The 22,026-nt window shown below is 33.3% G+C and overlaps 1 protein-coding gene across 3 annotated transcripts in view; it reads right to left on the bottom strand.

The window, feature by feature from the left end:
- The window catches only part of Ctnna3 (catenin alpha 3), a 1,561,788-nt gene that overhangs the window by 1,146,591 nt on the left and 393,171 nt on the right, over positions 1-22,026 (bottom strand). For all 3 annotated transcript variants that reach the window (XM_010605540.3, XM_033766563.1, XM_033766562.1), the window contains one exon: positions 1,060-1,263. In XM_010605540.3, the coding sequence (XP_010603842.1) occupies positions 1,060-1,263 (204 nt within the window). The remainder of the gene's footprint in view (positions 1-1,059; positions 1,264-22,026) is intronic.

Below are 22,026 nucleotides of genomic sequence, written 5' to 3'. Positions count from 1 at the left end.
AGATAAAGAAAATATTTTTAATATAACTCTATAGTTCTATTATTTAAAAAGCCTTCATGATTAATACATAATAGTCCGCCTCATCTGTGGGGAACATGTTTCAAGATCCCACTGGTCACCTGAAAATGTATTACCTAATCCAAGTTGTGGCATTATTATTCCTATACATGCATACCTATAATGAACTTTAATTTATAAATTAGGCACATGAAATTAACAATATGGCTAGTCATAGAATAATTTCAACATGCACTATAACGTAAGAAGCATTTTTGGAATTTTCTATTTAATGTTTTCAGACCATGGCTAAGCATGAACAAATAACACCACAGCAAGTAAAACTGTGGATGAAGGGAGACTACTTTACAACTACCAATATCTTCACTATGGTCTTCATTTTATTAAAACTAAGATTTGATGAGAACAAGTTATACACCCTCCATAAATGGAGCTATGTATGCATAAAATGAAATAGAAAGGACCTTGAAGCAAATATTTTCCCTTAAATTTTGGCAGCATTTTCAGTATTTCTGAGCAACATCTAAAACTGCAAAAGTTAGGACACTATCACTTTTGAAAAGAATTAAGAGCTATCCAAATGACATGAGCTCTTTCCACCTTCAAATATGGCTCACAATCTCTGCAGCTTTCACTTTTACCTGATACTGTCTAAATTGTAATTCAAATGCTCTTTTCTTATTCACTAACTTAATCCTGAGAAACTTGCCATTCTTTATCTTTTTTAAATTTGCTAAATTAATGTATAACTATAGTTTTATTTTTCCAAATCTGATTCACTTCTTCAACTAATATATAGATATTTCTACAGAAAAAACAATCTTGTGTAAATATTCATCTAGCTCTAATTCTATTCCAAGAAACACCTAGGTTTACGGTTCACTATGAACAACCAAGGAGAATCCCTCCAGAAAGACAATACATGTAAAATCACATACTTATTTGTGATTGATCATACTTATCACACAAAGCATCATAGCACACACTCAAAGTACAAGAGGAAAATGGGGACAGGGATGACAGGACAAATAAGTCACTTACATTGTTCATGTACTCTGAAAGCAGGTCCTGAAGAGCCTGGCGAATGGCATTGCATTCTGCAATGATCCTCTCTCGGTGGAAGTCCCTTGTGCAGGAGGAGTCTGCTAACAGAGCAGCCCCACTGATAATGGCTTCAAGGCGTTTTTCTAGTGATGGTCTTATTTCTTCTTCAGTCACCACGAGTGGGTTCAGGACAATTAAATTCTATGAGAAAAACACATTTAGAGGTTAGAACCCTGTGATATTCCAATTTCATGAAAATGAATAATATTTTGATTTCACATTTTAGAATTCAGACATGATAATAAAGTATTGTATTTTACTGCTTTAACCAGTTCATATATAAGGCTATCTAGCAATTATTATTGAGATGAATGATGAAAATGACGTGATATCAATATTGATTCTAGTGTCAGAAAGCCTTGAATCAAATCTTGCCTCTGTTTCACCAAAGTGTCCTAATGCACTCTCAACCTCAACTTCCTGATCTCTAAAATTTGAATATTAATGTTGCTTGCATCATAAAACTGTCAGAATAATATGAAAGCTTATTATAGTGACTGCTACTTATAATAATAACATTTCCAGACTGCACTAACACAGTATTTTTAAATATATCATCTCATCTCGACAACACTATGAAATGGACAACAAAGATATTAGCCACATATTTTTGCTGGTGACAGGTAAGGCTGAAGCAGTCACAGAGCAAGGTCATAGAGCAAATGAGCTGGTTTTATAATATCTAATTCAATATTATTTTCATTATGCATCACTGTAAGTAATAAACTGTATTTAGTTTCACCACTAACATATCAAAAGAAAATTCTGGACTTTACTGATTTAAAAAGGAAAACACCTTCCTATTGATCTATTACAACTTTCAGCCACTGGAACCTGACATGGTATATAAAGAGATAAATCTTTTGGTAATACAGTCAAGATACTCCATAGCCTCTGAGGAAAAGTTAGAGTTTATGCTACTCTAAGGATCTTTCATAAAAATACATCAAGAGGGCCGGGGATTTAGCTCAGTGGTTGCGGCACCTGCTTCGCCTGAGTTCAATTCTTGGAATAAAAAAAAAAATCAAGAGAGGAAGCCTTTCCAATGTGAGGCCTAATATGAGTTAATATAAAGTAAAAATTCTCTAATGAACCTTTAATATAAAATGAAATCACATAGTGATCTTCATAGTGTAAAACTCAGAGTAGAGTTTGCATAAACTCACACACAGAGACATTAAAAGGTCTTCACAATATATAAATTTTTAAAATTGAATATATGCATATTATACAGAGATATATATACAAATATAAATATGTATGTGTGTGCATCTTACATTGATCCTTGTACTACATTACATGATGATAAATATTTGGACTTAGAAGTGGTCAGAGTATAATTTTAAAATCTATAACTATAGTGCCAATCTTAGGAAAATAATTAAAGAAAGATACTTAAGTTTAAAACAATTGTAAAAAATCTGTATCATATAATAATTATATTTTACAAGTATAATGTAAGATATAAATTGTACTGTACATATATTAATTAACTATCTTAGAAACATTCAGGAGAATTCTCTCTCTCTCTCTTTTTTTTTTCTTTTTTTTGGTACCAGGGACTGAACTCTGGTTCTTGCATTTGCAAGGCAGGTGGTGGAACCACTGAGCTAAATCCCCAGCCCAGAAGAATTCTTTTTTGCCTCTATTTCCCTCCTGTATTTCTACTGCTCAATTAGTCATTCCATTTTTTCTTTCACACAAACAAAAATTTTAAAAATTCATAACAGTAACTTTACAAAAGCTTAATTAAACTTATTTTTCTTGGTCCAGTGCATAATTTTTTGATGATATCATAATCCCAACTATAAGCTTGGTCATTGGTCAGGGCTTCATTTCTCCTTAGATTATTTGTCACTATTCCATGTCTTTATTTGGCTCACTAACTTAGTATAAATTTTCCATTCCAATGTTTCCTAACAAGAATTAAACCAATTAAAATCTTTGGAAAATGGCCCTCCACTGTGGTTTCATCATTTAGAAGATACTTTTAGAGGACAATAAAAATTACTGTTTAATTACTCAAATGAAATCAGATGTGATGGAAGTAGTTAATACGTCTTTAGCATATTAATAATAGGCAGAGTTGATGAACTTTCAAATCTATTCACCTATAGTATTGCAAGGAAAAAAAACACTAACTGTAGGTGCTCTCACTATCTCATGTAAGCAAAACAACCTGTATTGTGGTATTAAGTTCACTCTAGCTTCTGTTCTACAGATCCATTCCACGAACCACCTCAACCTTTGAATTTTTACCTGCTTGACCTTTAAAAGTTCTTCTTCAAGCCCATTTGAACACAAACCATTGTCTGCTTTCACATAAGATACCCACAAGTCAACCTCTTCATACTGTCTAAAACCAGAGTCCTATTAATATCCTATAAAGGTTTTCACCAGTCTTGCTGTCAGATCAATAAAGAGGCATAATAATTTTTTAAATAACTTTTATATTTTCTGAAATGTCACTGAATCCTTCTGAGATCAAATAAAATAAATTATGTTCAGCATTATGGTAAAACACTCTTTCACTCAGTATGTTTTCATAGCATTAATTCCATGACAGACAAAGAACAGGAAGTTTTATTTTCAGTGTCCCACAATGGTAAACATAGAAAATATTCCCACTTTGCAAGGCTCTGCCCAGTACATATCTAACTCCCTAATACTTTATTAACAGACATTTTAGAAAAGTGTATGATCCTCAACTCCATACCACAATATTAAATGGCTTTATTTTAGGAAACAAGAAAATTCAAGGACTAAAAACCCACGCCATAGGAGCAGAAAACCCAAGTTTGATTGCTCATTAGCTATGAAGATTTACCCTTGCATCTAAAAATCCTTTATTTTTTCATCTCTTACAGTATCTCTTATAACTTGTTTACATAATAAATTCAATCACTAATTTTTCACCATAGTGAACACTAACTTGCACAAGATTGCTCAGATAGTTCAAGTAGCATAGGCAAGATTGTGTCCAAATCTATTTCCAGTTCCATGCTATAACTATAATGCTGCTTTCATTGTCTGATTTAGTCACTACAATCATCTTGAGAGGTATTATTATTTTTAGTATGTAAATGGGAAACAGAGTGAGAAATATTAAGTTATTTGTCAAATAATTTTTTTAAAAGTGAAGATTAGGGGCTGGGGATTTAGCTCAGTGGTTCCATTGCCTGCCTCTCAAGCACAAGATCCTGAGTTTGATCCCTGGTACAAAAAAATAAAAATAAATAAAATAAAAGAGAAGATTAAGGTTACTAATCCAATATTACATTACCCCAAATCCAAATATAATCTGCTATTCTCAGGAAAAGGAAATATCCATTTCTTTTTTCCACTTGCCTTCAAGTAAAAGAATCAAAATTAGTTTCTTGTTTTTCTCTTTCTCTGTCCCTCTCCCTCTCTATCATTTTGATCTAGAATGCTACTGCTAGGTCATGTAGCCAAAGGAAAGGAAGTTCATACACCAAAATGATACCTGCAATGCCATGTTCATTGCAATATTATTTACAATAGTCAAGAAATGGAATTGCGCTAAGTGTCCACCAACAGTTAAGTTTTAAAAATGGGGTATATATACAATGGAATATTACTCAAAAGAAGAAAATCCTATCACTTGGGAAAACATGGATGAACCTAAAGACAACATCAAGTGCTGGAAAGATGTGCAAAAATAGGAACTTTTCATTGTTAAAAAGAAGTAATATATTAAAAACAAGTTTGGAAGACAGTATGGGCATTTCTTACAAAATAAAATCTACTCTTTCACTCTCACTGTTTCTATTCAGTATAAAGAAGTCGTCTTAGCCAGAACAATTAGGCAAGAAAAGGAAATGAAAGGCGTCCAGATTGCAACTAAAGAAGTGAATTTACCTTAATTTGCAGATGGTGTGATTTTATATATCGCAAACTCTAACAACTCTACCCAAAAACAACTTTAGAAATAGTAAATTAATTTAATAAAATTACAGGATACAAAATCAATATATAAAAAAATCAAATGTATTATTATATATCAATAACCTGAAAAAGGAAACAAATATAAAATTTATATTCTATCAAAAACAATAAATTACTTAGAAATAAATTTAATCATGAGTTTAAAAATCTATACACTAAAAATTGCAAAACATAGATAAAATAAATTGAAGACACAAAGGAAAAATATCTCATGTCATAGATCAGAAGAGTTAATATTGTTAAAATGTTCACCTAAACTGACATATAGAGTCAATGAAATCTCTATCAAAATTCCAAAGATACTCTTCAAAGAAGTAGAAAAAACAATTTTAAGATTCATATGGAACTATAAAAGATTAACATTTCTAAAGCATTCAAATAAGAAAAACAAAGCTGTAGACATTGCACTTAATTGATTTTAAAGTATATTAAAATCCACTGTAATCAAAACAGTATGACACTCCATAAAAACAACATATACACTAACAGAATAGAACTGAGAGTCCAGAAATCACCCTGTACACATATGGTCAACTAATATTTAACAAAAACATCAAGAATATACAATAGATGGTAAATGAAAGTCTCTTCAATAAGTGATTCTGAGAAAACTAGTTATCTATGTGCAAAAGAATTAAAAATGGGATCTTTAGATTACACAGCTTACAAAAACTAATTTGAAAAATATTGATTACTTAAAAGTAAGAGCTGCAACTTAAAACTCATAGAAGATAGCACTGGGCAAAAGCTCCCTGATATTGGTCTTGGCAATGACTTTTTTTGTTGTTTGTTTGTTTTGGGTACCAGGAATCAAACTCGGGACCTTGTGCTTACAAGGCAGACAGTAGCACCACTGAGCTAAATTACCAGCCCAATGACTTTTTAATTTTAACACTAAAAGCAGAAGCAACAAAAGCAAAAATAAATAAAACTATATCAAATTAAAAGGCTTCTCTACAGCAAAAAATAATAATAATAATAATCAACCATATGAAGAGACAACCTATAAAACTGGAAAAAAATATTTGCAAGCCATATATCTGACAAAGGGTTAATATCTAAAATACACAAACTCAATAGCAAACTCAATAGCAAAAATAACAAATCTAATTTAAAAATGGGCAAAGGACCTAAATATACTTTTCTTAAAAGAAGACATACCAATGGCCAACCGTTTGCTAAAACGTTTTCAGCATTACTAATCAACAGGGAAATTAAAATCAAAATCACTAACTATATCACCTGGCAACTGTTTGGATGGATATTTATCAAAACACCCAGAGATAACATGTGATGTGGAGAAAAGAGAATACTTGTATACTGCAGGTAGGAATGTAAATTGATAGTCTTTATGATAAATAATATGCAGATTTCTCACAAAACTAAAGTTTAATCTACTCTATGATCCAACAGTCTTATTTCTGTGTATATACACAGAGTAAACTAAATTAATAGCTCAGAGATAGTTGCATTAGACAAGATATAGAAACTACCTGGCTACCGATAAATGCATAAAATGTTATGTATAGTTTGTAAATAATCACACACAACAGACTATACAACTAGGAATAAACAATGAAATTATACAATTTGTGACAACATGGATGAATCTGGAAGACATTATGCTAAGTGTAGTAAGTCTGACAGAAAGCCATAATACTATAATACTTACATGTGGAATTTATAAGTCAAAGTCATGAAACAAAGTAGAATTGTAGTTCTACTGGAATGAGGATGAGATATTGATCAGGGGTGCAAACTTTGAGTCAGAAAATGAGCAAGTTCTGGTGAACTGACATATAGCATGGTGGTGCTATAATACATTAATTAGCTTGTGATAATCACTAAACATGTATATGGAAGTCAGTTTATCACTTGGGATATCTTAAATGTGAGGTGTGATTGAAAAATACAACAAATGCTTCAGTTTTTAAAATATTATTATGGTAAAAAACACACTGCCATTAATCCCCCTCAAAATATTCCCTCCCACTTGGAACACACTTATCCAATCACTCTTGCACTTTAAAGAACAGTTTTAGAAGTTCTCTGTTGCGAGGGGGCATTAATGGCAATGTGTCCTTTACTATCATAATTTTTAAAAATTTAAATAAACATTGTATATTTTTATAACATATAAACATAGTATATTTATTAAATATATTAAAAGTTTAAAAATGAAAACAAAAAATAAACATACTCCTTTAACCCAGCAATCATACTCCTTGCCCAAAGGAGTTTAAATTTTAAGTACTTACAAAATCCTGCACAGAGATGTTTATAATACACTTATTTTTAATTGTCAAAACTTAGAAGTAATTAAGATGTCCTTTAGTAGGTAGCAATGTGTGGTACATCAGGACCACAGCATATTATTCAGCACTAAAAAATCCACAAAAGACATTGAGGAAACTTCAATGTGTACATTAAGCTGAAGAAGGCCACCTGAAATTGCTACACCTCATATAATTTCAACGGTGTGTCATGCTAAAAAGGAAAAAATATACAGAGACAGTAAAAACTCAGCGGTGGCCAAGGGTTCAAAAAGGAAAACATGATGAATAGATACGAAACACTTTTAGAGCAGGAGAAATACTCTGAATGAAAAGGGATGGATTCATATCAGAACACACTTTTCCAAATCCATATATACACAAGACCAAGAGTAAACCCTAAGGTAAATTGTGGAATTTAGGTAGGTTCACCAAGTGTAACACTTATTCTATCTACTCCAATAGGCAATGCTGATAACGGGAAAGGCTATGCATGTGTGGGGGACATAAGATATATGGTATTTCTCTGTACCTTCCTCTCAATTTTGCTATTAACCTAACTTCTCCAGAAAATAATTAAAATACTAAGAAAAAAGGCATATCATTCAAAATATGAGGGCTTTCTTTTAGGGGAATTAGAGAAAAATGAATGTGAATCTTGGCTTTCCACCCAGATTGGGAAAGTGATTCAGACTGCCTGAGTCTTTATTCCACTCCTCATAAAGTGGAGAAAAGGAAACCTACATCTTCCATAGAGATCTATAATTAAGGTAGCTTTATAAGATGTTTTCATATTTAGTGGGATAGCCCCATTTCAGTAGTTTACTTGCTATTTTTGCCTTTAAATGTACTACTATTTATACTTGATGTATATAACCACAGACTCTTGGGAAGGAAGCTACATGTTTTAAAGCCAAAAATTCTAATATATAACAGATAATGTCATGTACTCATTTATTCCAAAAATATTTATTAATCATTGAATATTTTTCAGATTCTGAACAATGCTTTGTCTATGATTTACCAAGACAGGCAGAACTCATTTTTTAAAAAATCTTAAACAGCTAAAGCATAAAATCAATATACCTGGGAAAAGTTTTCTTTATTTTAATAAACATGATATAATAAGCCCTATTCATCATTCACACACTCTATATTCTGTGATGGCACTTATCTGATTTACATTCCAAACACTAAAAATCTTACACCTATTCTCCAAAGTGAAATTGCCTATCAAAACAGATGTAGCTATGATTATAATCAAGTACCAACATACTTCACAAAAACACATGCTATGCCTCAAGTTGGGAGCAGCAGAAATAATAACCACATAGCATAAATAATGTTTCTCAAGCAACTACTTTACCAATTTTCAGAGTGAGTGATAAAAATGGAACAAAATTTCTCCTTGTGATTACCAACAGAAATACTATTGAGAGAACTCACAGGCTCTTCTTTGTGTAGTCTACCCCTTATTTCAATACATTCCCACTTAAAGAAAGAAAGCTTTATATATAAAAAATAAAACATGTAAGCAATAAACTACAAATTAGGAAGATGGTCAACACAAATTATTTATGCTACTTGAGTAAATTAGCATTAATTTATACTTACATTAAACTACCTATTTAACGATAGTACGTCAAAAATGTACATGACTTGCATTTTGTTGTATATTAATCGGTATGAAAGAAAACTAGAAAATATCTTTAAAAGATACTCAATAACTTGTGAATTGAATAAGATATACATATATTCCTTTAAAATGATCAATGCAGGTCTTTGAACTAGTCCAAATAGGACTGTAATGATGGTTCCACTGGAACACTTTAAAATGGTCTGTCATATAATTCATTTCACCTAAGGTAGTAACTCTTGTTTCAGTATATTTGTGTTGGAGTTCAGCAACCATTCCATGCCTAACACCACAATTTGAATTCTTTGTCTTTGCCTGAGCACAGAAATAATAAAATAAACTTTCAAGGATTCTTTTCTTTTCAAAACTTCGGTGTTAAATAAGTGTAACATAAGCACTTCTGAGGTGGTGATTTTGTAGTGATATCAAAGAGGCTACTGAATTAACTGTAGTATATATTCTTACCATAACACTGCTGAATGAACAATTATAATGAAAGAGCAAAGCAAGCCTTTGCAATTCTCTTTTTTGAAATGTTTTGAATGTTTGATTTATATGTGATCTATTCTTAAAACATATGAAATATTCTAAACATGCGTATGCAATGATGATTCAACTTAACTCTGTTTACAAGCTGGGGATGGAGATCAATGTTTTGTCTACCATATACAAAGTCCTGGGTTTGACACCAGCACCAAAAAAACAAACTTGTTCTGTTTACTATGTAGTAAGATAAAATACAGGTGATTTTTATATATAATATTGTCACTAAAAATATAGCATATACAGCAATGTTTTTTGCTTACCACTAATCCTTATTTTTGCCATAATGTTATGTGTATTCTACCTTCTGTGTCCATGAGTTTTACTGAGTTTAAGGCAATTAAATACAATTCTGCAAAATTTTAACAAACAATGGTTCCTGTCATTTCCAAGGTTTATATCAGTTGTTATAAATATGGAATTCTTCCAGAAAGTACCTTATGGCAAAGAAAGAAAAGGCACACAAGGGGCAAATGGGAAAAATAAGTAATAGCACTTGTGCTTTATTTCTATTTGACTCTACCTTCCATTTCTGTCTATAATTGTATCCTTGGGGAGAAATAGTAGTTTGAGTACAAGTCCTGGATCCATGTGTGTATTGTGTATAGTACAACATTAAAAAAAAGTAGGCAGTGTGGCAGACTCAAGCCTAGTAACTAAAACTCCCAGAGTTGTTGCCCTAGTATGCTTTGAACAATTATGTTTGTAAACAAGCCTTCCAGGTGGTGCCCATCTCTCAATAATAGTGTCCTTCAGATGATTTGGATTTAGTCCTTCAGGATGTCCCCATAGTCTCTGGAGCACCACTGTTTAAAAATTGTTGATATTCTCAATATGTTCAAACTGCAGTCAGCTGAAGCTAAGTCTAAAATGTACCCTTTTCCTGTAATTAAACATGTAGTTAAGTATAAAGTAACTCAAACATTTCTAGTGTCCTGGAGCTAAAGAATAAAATTGTTCCAGTGATTGTATTTGAAAATCCCTGTTGGAATATATCAGCCTGGAATTGCCACAAATTCAACATTTTTTTTAAAATTTTCATAAAGCAATATTCGACTGTGTTACTAAAAAAATTAGGATGAAATTGTGTTGATTTCAAAGTACTGTACACACAAGTGCTGTCCAAAAAAACCTTATGTGATGATGAAATTTTCTGTTTTTAAAATGGTCACTATAGCAGCTATAGAATACTTGAAATGTGGCTTATACAACTGAGAAAATGAATTTTTAGTTTTTAAAACTACTATTAATTTTAAATTTGAAAACCCACCTATGACTAGTGGCCATTGGACAGCATAGTTCTTGAAGTTGACTTTCAATTTACTTTCCATAATATGAGATTCTTTTGTTGTGATATCCTCTTAGCTAGGCTTCACTAGATAAAAGGTAATGATGACTCCTACACTGCAAATGGGAGAGCTCAGAACTTCAATACTGTCATACATTACTTAGAAAACTTCTCTTACATACAGAACAGCTGCTAGTGCCTAAGTCTGTACCTAGAGAAGTTGACTAATTATGAATAAAAGCACTCTTTCCATAAACAAGTGGACATCCTTGCAGAAAACACAAGTAAATAGCAATTTAAACTGTTGCCAATCATTAAGGTCTTCCTTTATTGGGTACTTTTCCCTGATAACCAGATGGGAATAAGTTGATATTTTTAAAAAGGCCACTCCAATGAACATGAATTACAGGAAGAACAGGGAGGAAGCAAGTTGTAGGCAGCTAGGAGATACTGGCCTCCAGTAGGAAAAGATGTAACGAACACCCCATGAAAAAAGAATTCCAAGAGGAAAGATAGAAAGGATCATCAAAACAGCATTCATCTATTTCACAGAGTAATTCATTCTGCTCTATTTTACAACCTTCACTTTTGCTAAAGATGTTACTGATGCTATACCTAAGAGGATGTAGGCGTTGTGACTGGAAATGTTAGTCCCTGGCTCACATACTGTCCAAATTAAGATTACTTGTGAAGAAATCAACAAATTATGATTTAGCACTGTTCAGACCTTTTTGCTTTATGAGTTACATAATGACATACTCAAAAGTTGGTCAGGAAAATGTTAAACCAAGATCTTTCCTTCTGTGCTCTGACTTTTTATACTTTTGAAGAGTTTTAATATAAACCCTTACTTTTGCCCTTAGGGCTTATCAAGATTATCAATATAATTTGCATAATTTACTCTGATTATTAGGGAACTAGAACCTGAGAAATGCGAGGAGGAGAGGGGCAGGGGAAAAGAAGGAGCAGCAAAGAAGAGCAAAAGAGAATAGAAGAGAGGTGAGTTCAAGAGAGGACTGAGAGGAAAGGTAAAGTGGGACAGAGGAAAGGGATGTAAAAAGGAGACAATAAGGAGGAAAGTTAAGGAAAAATACTGTGCTAATAGGTCCTCTGTCAGGCACATTAGCAAAAGTGAAACCAAAGTGCTCCTGTTTAATGATTCAGCAGAACACTGAAGTAAAAGGGAATGACGATTACAAAGGGACCTAACAATTCAGCCAAATAGAAATTCAGTTTTCATCATTATAGAAGACTTTAAAAGGCCAGTGGTTTTTAATATTTTTACAAACTTTAGGTATTCAATGTGTTTCTCTCTAAATTTTTATAATATTCTCATAGCTTTGGCAAATGAGATGCAGAACAATATTAAAGAAATCTATGTTAAAAGAATGCATCAACTACACTGCCAGTCTATTTTTCAAATGGACACTGATCTTATGCAGTGTGATATGTTAGTGAGAACATAAACTACATACTTTATATTTAGCAATAGATAACGCCATAAAGGAAAATTCCATCACTGGACTCCCTGCAGACTTCTCTAATCATGATATTAGAAAACACTAAGTTTCCATTATGATTGCCAAACAAAAGCGTGGTAAAGCCTCTTTCTTCTTCTGCAGACAAAACAAATAGCTATTTGAATACATAGGACAAAACCCAGCTCTTGGAAGCAGTCCCCTGTCCAAAGATATATACGTAGAGGTACATATCAGAATAGTCAACAAGAGAGGTGTCTTGGGTACCAGGAAAACTAATTTAGGTAAGAATGGACTGAATTGTTTTCTGTAGTCTGGTGGGGAAATGATTAAAGAGTTTTCAGATTAACTTTGTCATGAACTTTCCTGCTGCTAAAACTTAGATACAATACACTGGGTCCCACCAAAACTCCACATAGGGACTCAGTCCATATTATACCAGGGTTGAGAAGTGTGGACCTTTTAAGAGAGAATAATGCTTTTCTGACAGGAGTGACTTCTAGCTCTGAAGAGACTGCACTGTGAGGTTTCCTCTTTTCGTCCCCTATGTGACCTCTCTTGCCCCTTTCTACCACGAGAGCCCCACCAAAGATACAGCAGATGCTAGTGCCAAATTCTTAAAACTTGAGAACTGTGGGTCACATAAACCTCTTTTTTTATTTTTTGGTACCGGGGATTGAACTCCGGTCCTTGTGGTTGCAAGGCAGGCCACCGAACCACTGAGCTAAATCCCAGGCCTAAACCTCTTTTTTATAATTACTGAGGTTCAGGTATTTTATTATAGCAATAGAAAATCAATTAAGACGCCTATTATACCATATTTGAAGACCTAGTGAAAGAAAACTGTGCTAGAAAATATGCTCAGAAATACATGGATCAAAAACAAATAGGAGCCCTTTAAGAGGAAAATATCCAGCATCTTAATTTAAGAATATTTTAAAAAGCACAAAATGCTTTTAGGGCCAGTATCCTTTGTTAATATAACTTCTGCATGATTCTCTCACTAGAATTTCCAGGAAGTCGCCTTAATGATTGTATCCTTCTTGCATTAGATAAAATGACCCAATTCTAAATCTATTCCAAATCTAGTCTTGATAAGGCCAGAGAGTGGAAGTTTGAATAAGGTAAGAATTCTTTAATGCTATACCAACTCAAGCCACTCTAGCTATTATTTCAAGACAGGCAAGATGCCCATAGGGTATGTACCAGATGGGAATAAGACTCCATCTACTGCTCCTTCCTCATTAATTTCATCACAGTCCAAAATGTTATAGAAGCATTTTTTAATACCTTTGTTAAATAACATTAATAAGGGCATCATAGACATTATACTTTGTTACTTTACCACAAATAGTTAAGCCTTATATTTAAATAATGAATATTTGGACATAGTTATTCCTCAATATACTAAATATCAATTAAAATAGTCTATTATCACTGCCTTCAATAGAATATGCTTCCTTATGTGTCTTATCATAGTTTTTCACCAAGAGGTCAGTTGACTACTTCATCTATCACTGGAGTTCCTATTCTGCCTCTGGTCTTCTCCTTGTCAGTAAGACTGACCCAACATTCCCATGTCTACAAGAGTGACATGAGGACAAAAATATGTGCATTCATTCACTCTAGGCATTCACTATGCCTTATAGAGACAGCATGTTTTCCATGTGAAACAAATAAGAGTAATTTACTTCCCATAATGCAGATATCTTTCTTCAAACCCCAAAGATACTGGCAGGTTGCTTAACAAATATAACCTCCAGCAGATGACTGGCAGACCCCTGCATCTGCACTGTATACATTTCTGCAGGCTGCTTTTCCATCTGCAGGACATAACATATGCCAGTTGATTGGCTTATAGTAAGCTTGGAGAAGAATCAGACAATGTTGGCAGGCACCTTGTGTCTATTCATTGCTTTTCATTTTTTTTCCCTTTCTCTGAGGCTTTAGTTCTGCTTTTTTGGATCCTGTATGTTAGATTATTCATTTAACTTCATATGGTCATGTGAGGCTAACAAAGCTGAGATTCTGCGAATGTGTAACTTGTACTTGGTCCAAAGTGGTTAGATGTTAGTAATCAGTTAGCTAGCTTTGCTTTAATTGCAATTTTATCCTGCATTTGACATATTAAAAGTAGTAACAGGTATCAGATGATAGGTAGTAATCACCATACCAGAAAGAAACCCGAAAGAAACCAAAGGATTTTCTAGGACTAGCAACATAATTTTGGGATCTTAGTGCAAAATGAAAATCTGGGCCTTCTTATTCAAAATGTATTCACGGTTTCAATATAGTGATTTCAAGATAGACAAAGCAAACATGAGAGCTTTCTAATGTTGGTGCCCTAGGCAGCTGTATAGGTTATATATAAAGAGTCTGGATGTGGAGGAAAACATGAGACATTTTCTTTTAAACGTTAAGTGTGCATACTATAAAAACTAATATACTGGCAACATTTTCTTCACAATCAGTAGTATCTTCATCAAAAAGTTTGTTTAAAATTTACAAATACTATTCTTTTTTTCTTTCCAACCGATGTCAGAAAACAAGTTCAAAATTTCCAAGTGAAAATTTTAATTGGGCTCCAAAATATAATTGCCTACCAACTCTCTGGACATTCTAACTCTTACTATAAATACTAAAATGTGCAAATAAAATTTGTAAATAATAGGTGTATAGCTGATTTATGCAACCCTAAATCTTAAACATAATGGTGAACACCTGGTTCTAACATAAGTGTTAAATTCTAGAAATAACAAACCTACTGCTTTATGTTCTAGATAATAAAGTAATGATCAACATGCTAAGAAGAAAAATATGATGCTATAGTATGACTTAGATTTTATTAAGAGCTGTCCTAAAAGCAGAAAACTCTAAAATTTATCATTTATCAAATTTATTACATTGGAACTCACATGACCAAATACTACTAAAAACTTACTAAATATTACTGAATATTTTACTAAAATATTTAAAAGAAATACATTTATGACTTATAGACTACATCACTTTTCTGGATTTCAGTTCATTTTCAGAATACTTCTCAAATAAGCATCAACCTATTTTAAACAGACAACTTTATCAAACAGACCGTATTAAATGGAAAGTTTGCTCCTTGTGGCAGAAACAAAACTGGCTGTGATTGTTATCTTTAGATAGTCATTGTAACCTTTGAAAGACCCTCATAGCACCTACAGCCGTTGAAATCTCTATTTGATCAAAGCATTACTCTTTAAACAATTATGGAGATGGTAAATTGTTTATTTTAATTTACACATCACATATATACAGTACTTGAAATCAAATGATATGAATCATAAAATAATTCTGAAGATATATTTGAGTACTCAGAAGCTAAGAGTTCTTTCCTTTTGCTTGCCTCTTCTTTCATTTCACGTCTTCCTTCTCCCAACTCAGTTCATCCTCCCACAAAGAGTCAGACACTACCATTCTTCCAAGCATGTATCCATTTGGTATCTAATATATCTTAGTTCATTTTCTACAACTATCAATGCTAAGGGTCTTCTCACTGAGCTACATCCTCAGTCCTTTTTAAAAAAAATTTTTGTTTTGAGGTGTCTTGCTAAATGACTAAATTTCCCAGGCTAAACTCAAACTTGCCATCCTCCTGCCTCTGTAGCAGAGTGCTGGGATTATTGGCATTCAGCCCCACACCTAGCTTCTTCTTTATGTCTTTGTTTCCACTTCAGCATCTGTACTTTTGGTCCTTATTATCTCTATCTTCAGATATTCAAAAATCTCTTGACTCTTCTTGCCTCTTTCCAATGTTAAAAAATAATCTGCATATCATGACTGATTAATATTCCCATAACAACTATTTGATTTTGTCTCTGTCACGATCAAATAGTCCTTATTAATAAAGTCTGAATTTCTTGGTTTGATATTTAGTGTGGTTCTGAAATTTGATTTCCAAGCAACATTATCTACTATTGTTTTCTCGTAGGTATCATCATATAGCATTAATGAGCATGGGTTAGAAATACAGTTTCATTACTACAGGAAAAGAGCAATATTAGCCCTCATCTTGATAAAGGAAAATATAAACTTAGAAATTTGATTTCCTCAAGAAGGAAACTGGTTTACATTAGAGGAAATTATACAGCAAATTTCTTTGACCTTAAATATTTTTTAGATATGTACTGTGAAATGTCTTAATCACTGTTAATAACAAAGCTGAATTTATTAGATCTTAAACTAAGCAAAGCACATTGATTTACTGATTAATAAAACTAACATAAAAGTTCCAAGTAAGACTAACTTCCATTCTGTCCACTTAAGCATGTGTTCCTGTGTAAAGTTTTTTGTTTGTTTTGTTTTTGCAAGATAAGAACCCAGTTACTGGTAAATGATCTGCTTTAGTCTTTATTCTTTTAAGTTTATAAAGTCATTAGAGTTTGTAAAATCCCTTCAGATAATGATGAAAAGTCAATAAATATTCCCTCAAAAGTTCTTCCAAGACTTAGCTCTGTTCCCTTCTGTAAAGCTTTTTTCTGGCTGCTTCTTACCTTGAGAACTGTTATTGTTTAGATCTTTTTAAAAATTTTTACTTTTACTAGTACAATTTTGCAGACACCTTCATCCAATATAAACAGGTTATAATGGCACAAACATCTCGCCCCTCCATAATTTATCTGTGTTACATTGGAAGTAGCAGAGCTTGGCTGAGTTCACTCCCAGTCAAGGTCAGCTGACCCCAGCTAAATTCTTCCCCTCTGAATTAACTGTTCTTTTCAGCAAAGATATGCTTGTGTCCTCATTCTACAGTCCTGCCTGCTTGACACTTGTTATCAACAGGTGTCGAAGGCCTGCCAGTTTCCCCCCTTCCCTTACTTGTAATGAAAACACACTGGATGCCCTGTGGGTTCTTTGTCTTTGCTGCCCAAAGCAGATTAGATCAGCCTGAGACTCAGTTTCTCTCAAGTCTCTGTCTGTGTTTCTTTTAATTCCCACTTTCCTATCTTGTGAACACTGTCCTGCCTTGCAGGAGGCCAGGACCACTGCAGGGGTCTCTGGCAACTCCCATTACCCTTGCCCTATAGCAGTGCATAATGATTTAACTGTCCCCCTAAAGCCCATGTGTTGCAGGCTCGATATCCAGGTGAAGACACTATTAGGAAGTGGTAGAAACTTCAGGAGATGGGAACTACTTGGAGGAAGTTAGGTCTTTAGGGCCTGCCTTTGAAGGGTAGGTATACTGGGATCTCTGCCTTGCTTCTCTCCCTGCCCCTCTCCCTCTCCCCCCTCCCCCTTCCCCTCCCCTCTCTCCCATTTTGTTTTCTGTCCACCAAGATGTTAGCAGTTTTCCTCTGCCACAGACTCCCTACTATGATGTTTGACCTCATCAAACCCCCAAAGTGACAGAGCTAATTATTCATGGACTGAAACCTCTGAAGCCATGAGCCAAAATAAATTTTTCTTCCTTTTAAATTGCTTGTCTTAGGTATTTTTGTCGCAGCCACAGAAAGCTAACACAAGAACAAACCCTGAAATGAATGCTAGGAATTTATCCCTGAGTTATAACCATACTTGTACATGTAGGGGCCACCTCTAGAATAATACAACAAGGAACTGTTTAAAATGTGTGTTTCTGGAGGAAAGGTAGGAATAAGAAAATGAATTCCTCTGGAAAAAAGAGAGAAGCAATTCCACCAACACCTTCTTCTTTCAATATTTAACTTTAGAAAATTGTCATTGTGATTCTTTCTCTGTTCCTTTGAAATGTATGTAAATCTCTTACAAAGCAAAATAAGCTTCTTGCCAGCTTTTGAACCAGGAAAGTCTTTATCAAGGACCTGGAAATCATCTCTTTGAAATGTAATTATCAAAAAAGATAGTGTGCCTTATCTCCCAGTTACTGCAGGAGAACAGAAGCCTAACCTCTCTGCAGGTACCTGGGTCAAAATTACAAATCTATCTCCTGTCATAAAGATATAAAAAGTTTAATTTCCCTTTGGATAAATGTAATTGGTGACCACAGATGGTGATCCCAATTACCATATGAATTTGGTGCATGCAAATAGGACTGTTAAATTCTTTTACTGGAGTAGTTAGCAATTATCTACAGACTATGTATATAATGGGTTGTGTCAGTTTGACCATACACAACAGTGAGGTTTCTTTCTGTATGGGAAACTTTAGCAAATTACCTGTGATACACATTGCATTCCAGCTTAATGCTTATCAATTATACAACTGTTTTCTTTCTCATCTATCATTATGAAGATATTTTCTTGGTTGACAAGAGATGTTTTAAATTATATTTTCCTCAAATTCACTAGAGATACTGTATCATTTAAATTTGTAGATGTATACCTGGATTAATTTATCAATAAAAATGAAAAATAAAATTGTCTGCTAAGTAATTAAATGGCAATGACAATATTCCACTCTGAAAAATCTGACTCAGTGGTTGACCTAAACTGAATCACAAGACAAGTGTAAGACAATTATTCTTAACCTTTAATTTTATCTTGGACGCAGCTGGCAATGTGGTAAAAACTAAGCCAATGATTATAATGTGAAAAATAAAAGACAAATTTTAAAGGAACCCATTCCACTGACAGTTATAAAAATACAATAGGAACTCAGGTTATGAACATAATTTGTTTTATAATTTTGGGAAAGATAGCTGCATGTGTTTGTGTGAGGAAGATGGCTGTGGTTGTGTTTGTCACCAAATGCAGAGTTTTCAAAGAGTGTTCAACAAAGTTTTGCTGAACACTTGTTTGCAAACTGAACTATTGGCAAACAGAAGCATCGATGAACTGAAGTACTACTACATTTATTAATTTAACATATCAACTCATGAAATAAGATGTAGTTGTGAAACTAATAGCGAAGATACTAAGCTCCACTGCGTATCTGTAACACCACATGAAAATATCTATAATTTCTATTGGTGACAAAATCTTAGGTGCCAAGCATCACTGTGGTTTGTCACCTACATTAATAATTCAATTCAGAGGGCTGCGGATTTAGCTCAGTGGCTCTGCCCCCTGCTTTGCAAGCACGCAAGGTCCCGAGTTCAATTCCTAGTACCAAAAAAAATTCAATACAGAACTGGACGTGGTGGCACACTGCTGTAATCCAAGCACTTGGGGGAGGCTGAGGCAGAAAGACTGCCATAAGTTCAAGGCCAGCCTAGGCTACCTAATGAGTGAGTTTAAGGCCAGTCTGAACTACATAACAAGACGCTGTCTCAAAATAAATAAATAAATAAATAAATAATTACAATGTAAATTTCAGATAGAGCTTTGAAAAATAAAGATCTCATTTTCCCTCTGACATACACTAAATTCTATCTGGGGATGCCAAAGGACTCCAGATTAAAAAGCTCTGTGGGAGCTGTAACATTAGAACTTGAAGTAAGTTTTGCTAACAGAGGAGCAAAGCAATGTCTACCAGAAGCAATCTCATCCTCATCTGGGAAGATAAACCACCTTCTGTGGGCTAAAGCAGCACATATATCTTCCTGCTCTCCTCCCTCCAGGATAACAACTACAATCAGCAGTTTTGTAGTGAGATTCTTATAAAGACTGCAAGAATACATGACTACTCAGTCTATGTGGAAAATACACTACAACTTCTAATATTTTAGAGTAATGTGGATGGTTAACATTGAGTGTGCATAAGGACCACCTAGAAAGATTTGTTTCTGGAAAAAGCTTCCTGATCTCATCATCAAAGTAGAACTAAATTTGGGAACAGAAGTCTGCACTGTATCACCCAAGTGATTCTTATGCAAGTGGTAAATCATCAAACACTTGAGAACAACAACTGAATTTAACAGAGTACCTCAACTCAAAAAACAGAACTCCTTAAAGAAATATAATTATCATAATTAATATCCTAAAAGAGATTTTAATGTTTCTCATAGCCTTAAAAAGAACAGCCTCAATAAAACCAGTGGTATTCTTGCAAATGAAAAGTGATGTGGCAGAAATGAAAACTAACTCAAAGAGCTAACAACAAAATTAGTGACCAGAAAACAAACCCAAAGAATTCTCCCAGAATGTAGAATAGAAAGCACATACAAACTATAAGGAAAAAATTGAAAAGCTACAAGAATCTTCAGACAAGCTAATATCCACTTTAACAGGCGTTTTGAAAGAGGGAAAATTGTATTTCTGCCATGAAATGTACTCCAAACTTTTAATAGCAGTTTTCTCTGGCAAAAAGAGTGGTATTAGGATGAAGTGACAAGACATATTAACTTTTTCTGTAGCATATTTCAGAAATTTCCAGATCACAACAAGAACTAATGCATTTCTTATAAAATAGATTGATTTAACTATACATGAATAAAATAACTGTCAACAATACAGCAGGAAATGTGAATTTTATTGTTGTGGGATTTTTTTCCCCCCTTTGGTAAAAGGGATGGAACTCCAATCCTTGCGCTTGCAAGACAGGCAGCGAGACCACTAAGCTAAATCCTAGGCCCAGGAAATGCTAATTTTTTTTTTAAAAAGCCAAGAATGTCAATACTACATAAAAATAGAGCAGAGACAGTTCAATGGTTTAAAGTAGAACATTTTACAATGATAAAAGGTGTGATCTGTTAGGAAGTCCTAAGATTCAAGAACATTTCTGAACCTAATATAGTTTTGGGTATTTTTTTTAAGTAAACTGGTATTATAAACTCTAAAAAAGAGTCACATTCTGCTGGAATGTGGGAAACGTCAACTCATCTCTCTCATACAGGTAAGGCAGAAAATAAGAGTAATGATGTAGATTATTTATTATAATCAGGAAGCACAAGATAACGGCTTTAAAAAAACTTGCTGCTGAACAAAGCAAATACACATTTTTTCAAATATATATGCAATTTTAAAAAAGAAAACTTCAATAAGGTTCTAAAAAATTCCAAAATAAACATATTTTCTGAACAAAGTTTAATGAAATTATAATTTTAATGTCAAGCAAAAACAATAATTTAAATACCCTTTCAATAGCCTTACACCAAAATTTTTTTTAAATTAAAATGAACCTATTTTAAAGAAATAAAAATAAAGATACAATTTATTAAACCTATGGCATTTAGAGGAAAATTGAATCTATGAAAAAATGTATTAAAACATAAGAAAAATGTTATAAAGGCTAAAAATAAATGTACTCAAAATATTATAAAAGAACATCAAAATTATCCTAAGAAATTGGGAAATAAGGTTTACAAAAACAGCAAGAACTCATTAAATTCTCACATATTAATTAGCATAAAAGAGATTAATAAATATTTGTTAAATCTAAAGAGCACATTTTGCATCATTGACTTATCCTATTGTAATACACATGATTAAATTGCATGAACTTCTACATAAGAGAATGTATGAATAAAACATACTAATAAACATTCACACAACACTCAGCTTCAGAAAAACAATATGGCCAGAGGCTTTAAAAATGCTTATGTGAATTATACACCACCCCTTTCTCCCTACCCTCACCATTTCTAAATTTTACATAAATCATTTTCTTCTCGCTTTTTATAGCTTATCATAATAGATCTGTACTGCTAAAGTGCATATTTATTTTTACATGTGGTAACCTGTATGTAAATGCAAAAATGCAGATTTTATATGGTTTGCTTCTCTGGTAAAGCTGCATGTGTCAGTCATATTCATGTTAAAATGAGTATTATATGCCAAGTGTAGTGGTGCACACCTTCCAGCACTCAGAAGGCTGAGGCAAGAGGATCAC

This window comes from Fukomys damarensis, unplaced genomic scaffold, assembly GCF_012274545.1.
Source record: "Fukomys damarensis isolate Sample0158 unplaced genomic scaffold, DMR_v1.0_HiC HiC_scaffold_20, whole genome shotgun sequence".
Lineage (NCBI taxonomy): Eukaryota > Metazoa > Chordata > Mammalia > Rodentia > Bathyergidae > Fukomys > Fukomys damarensis.
The sequence above is the reverse complement of the archived record's forward strand: the minus strand, read 5'-3'. Positions and strand labels throughout refer to the sequence as shown.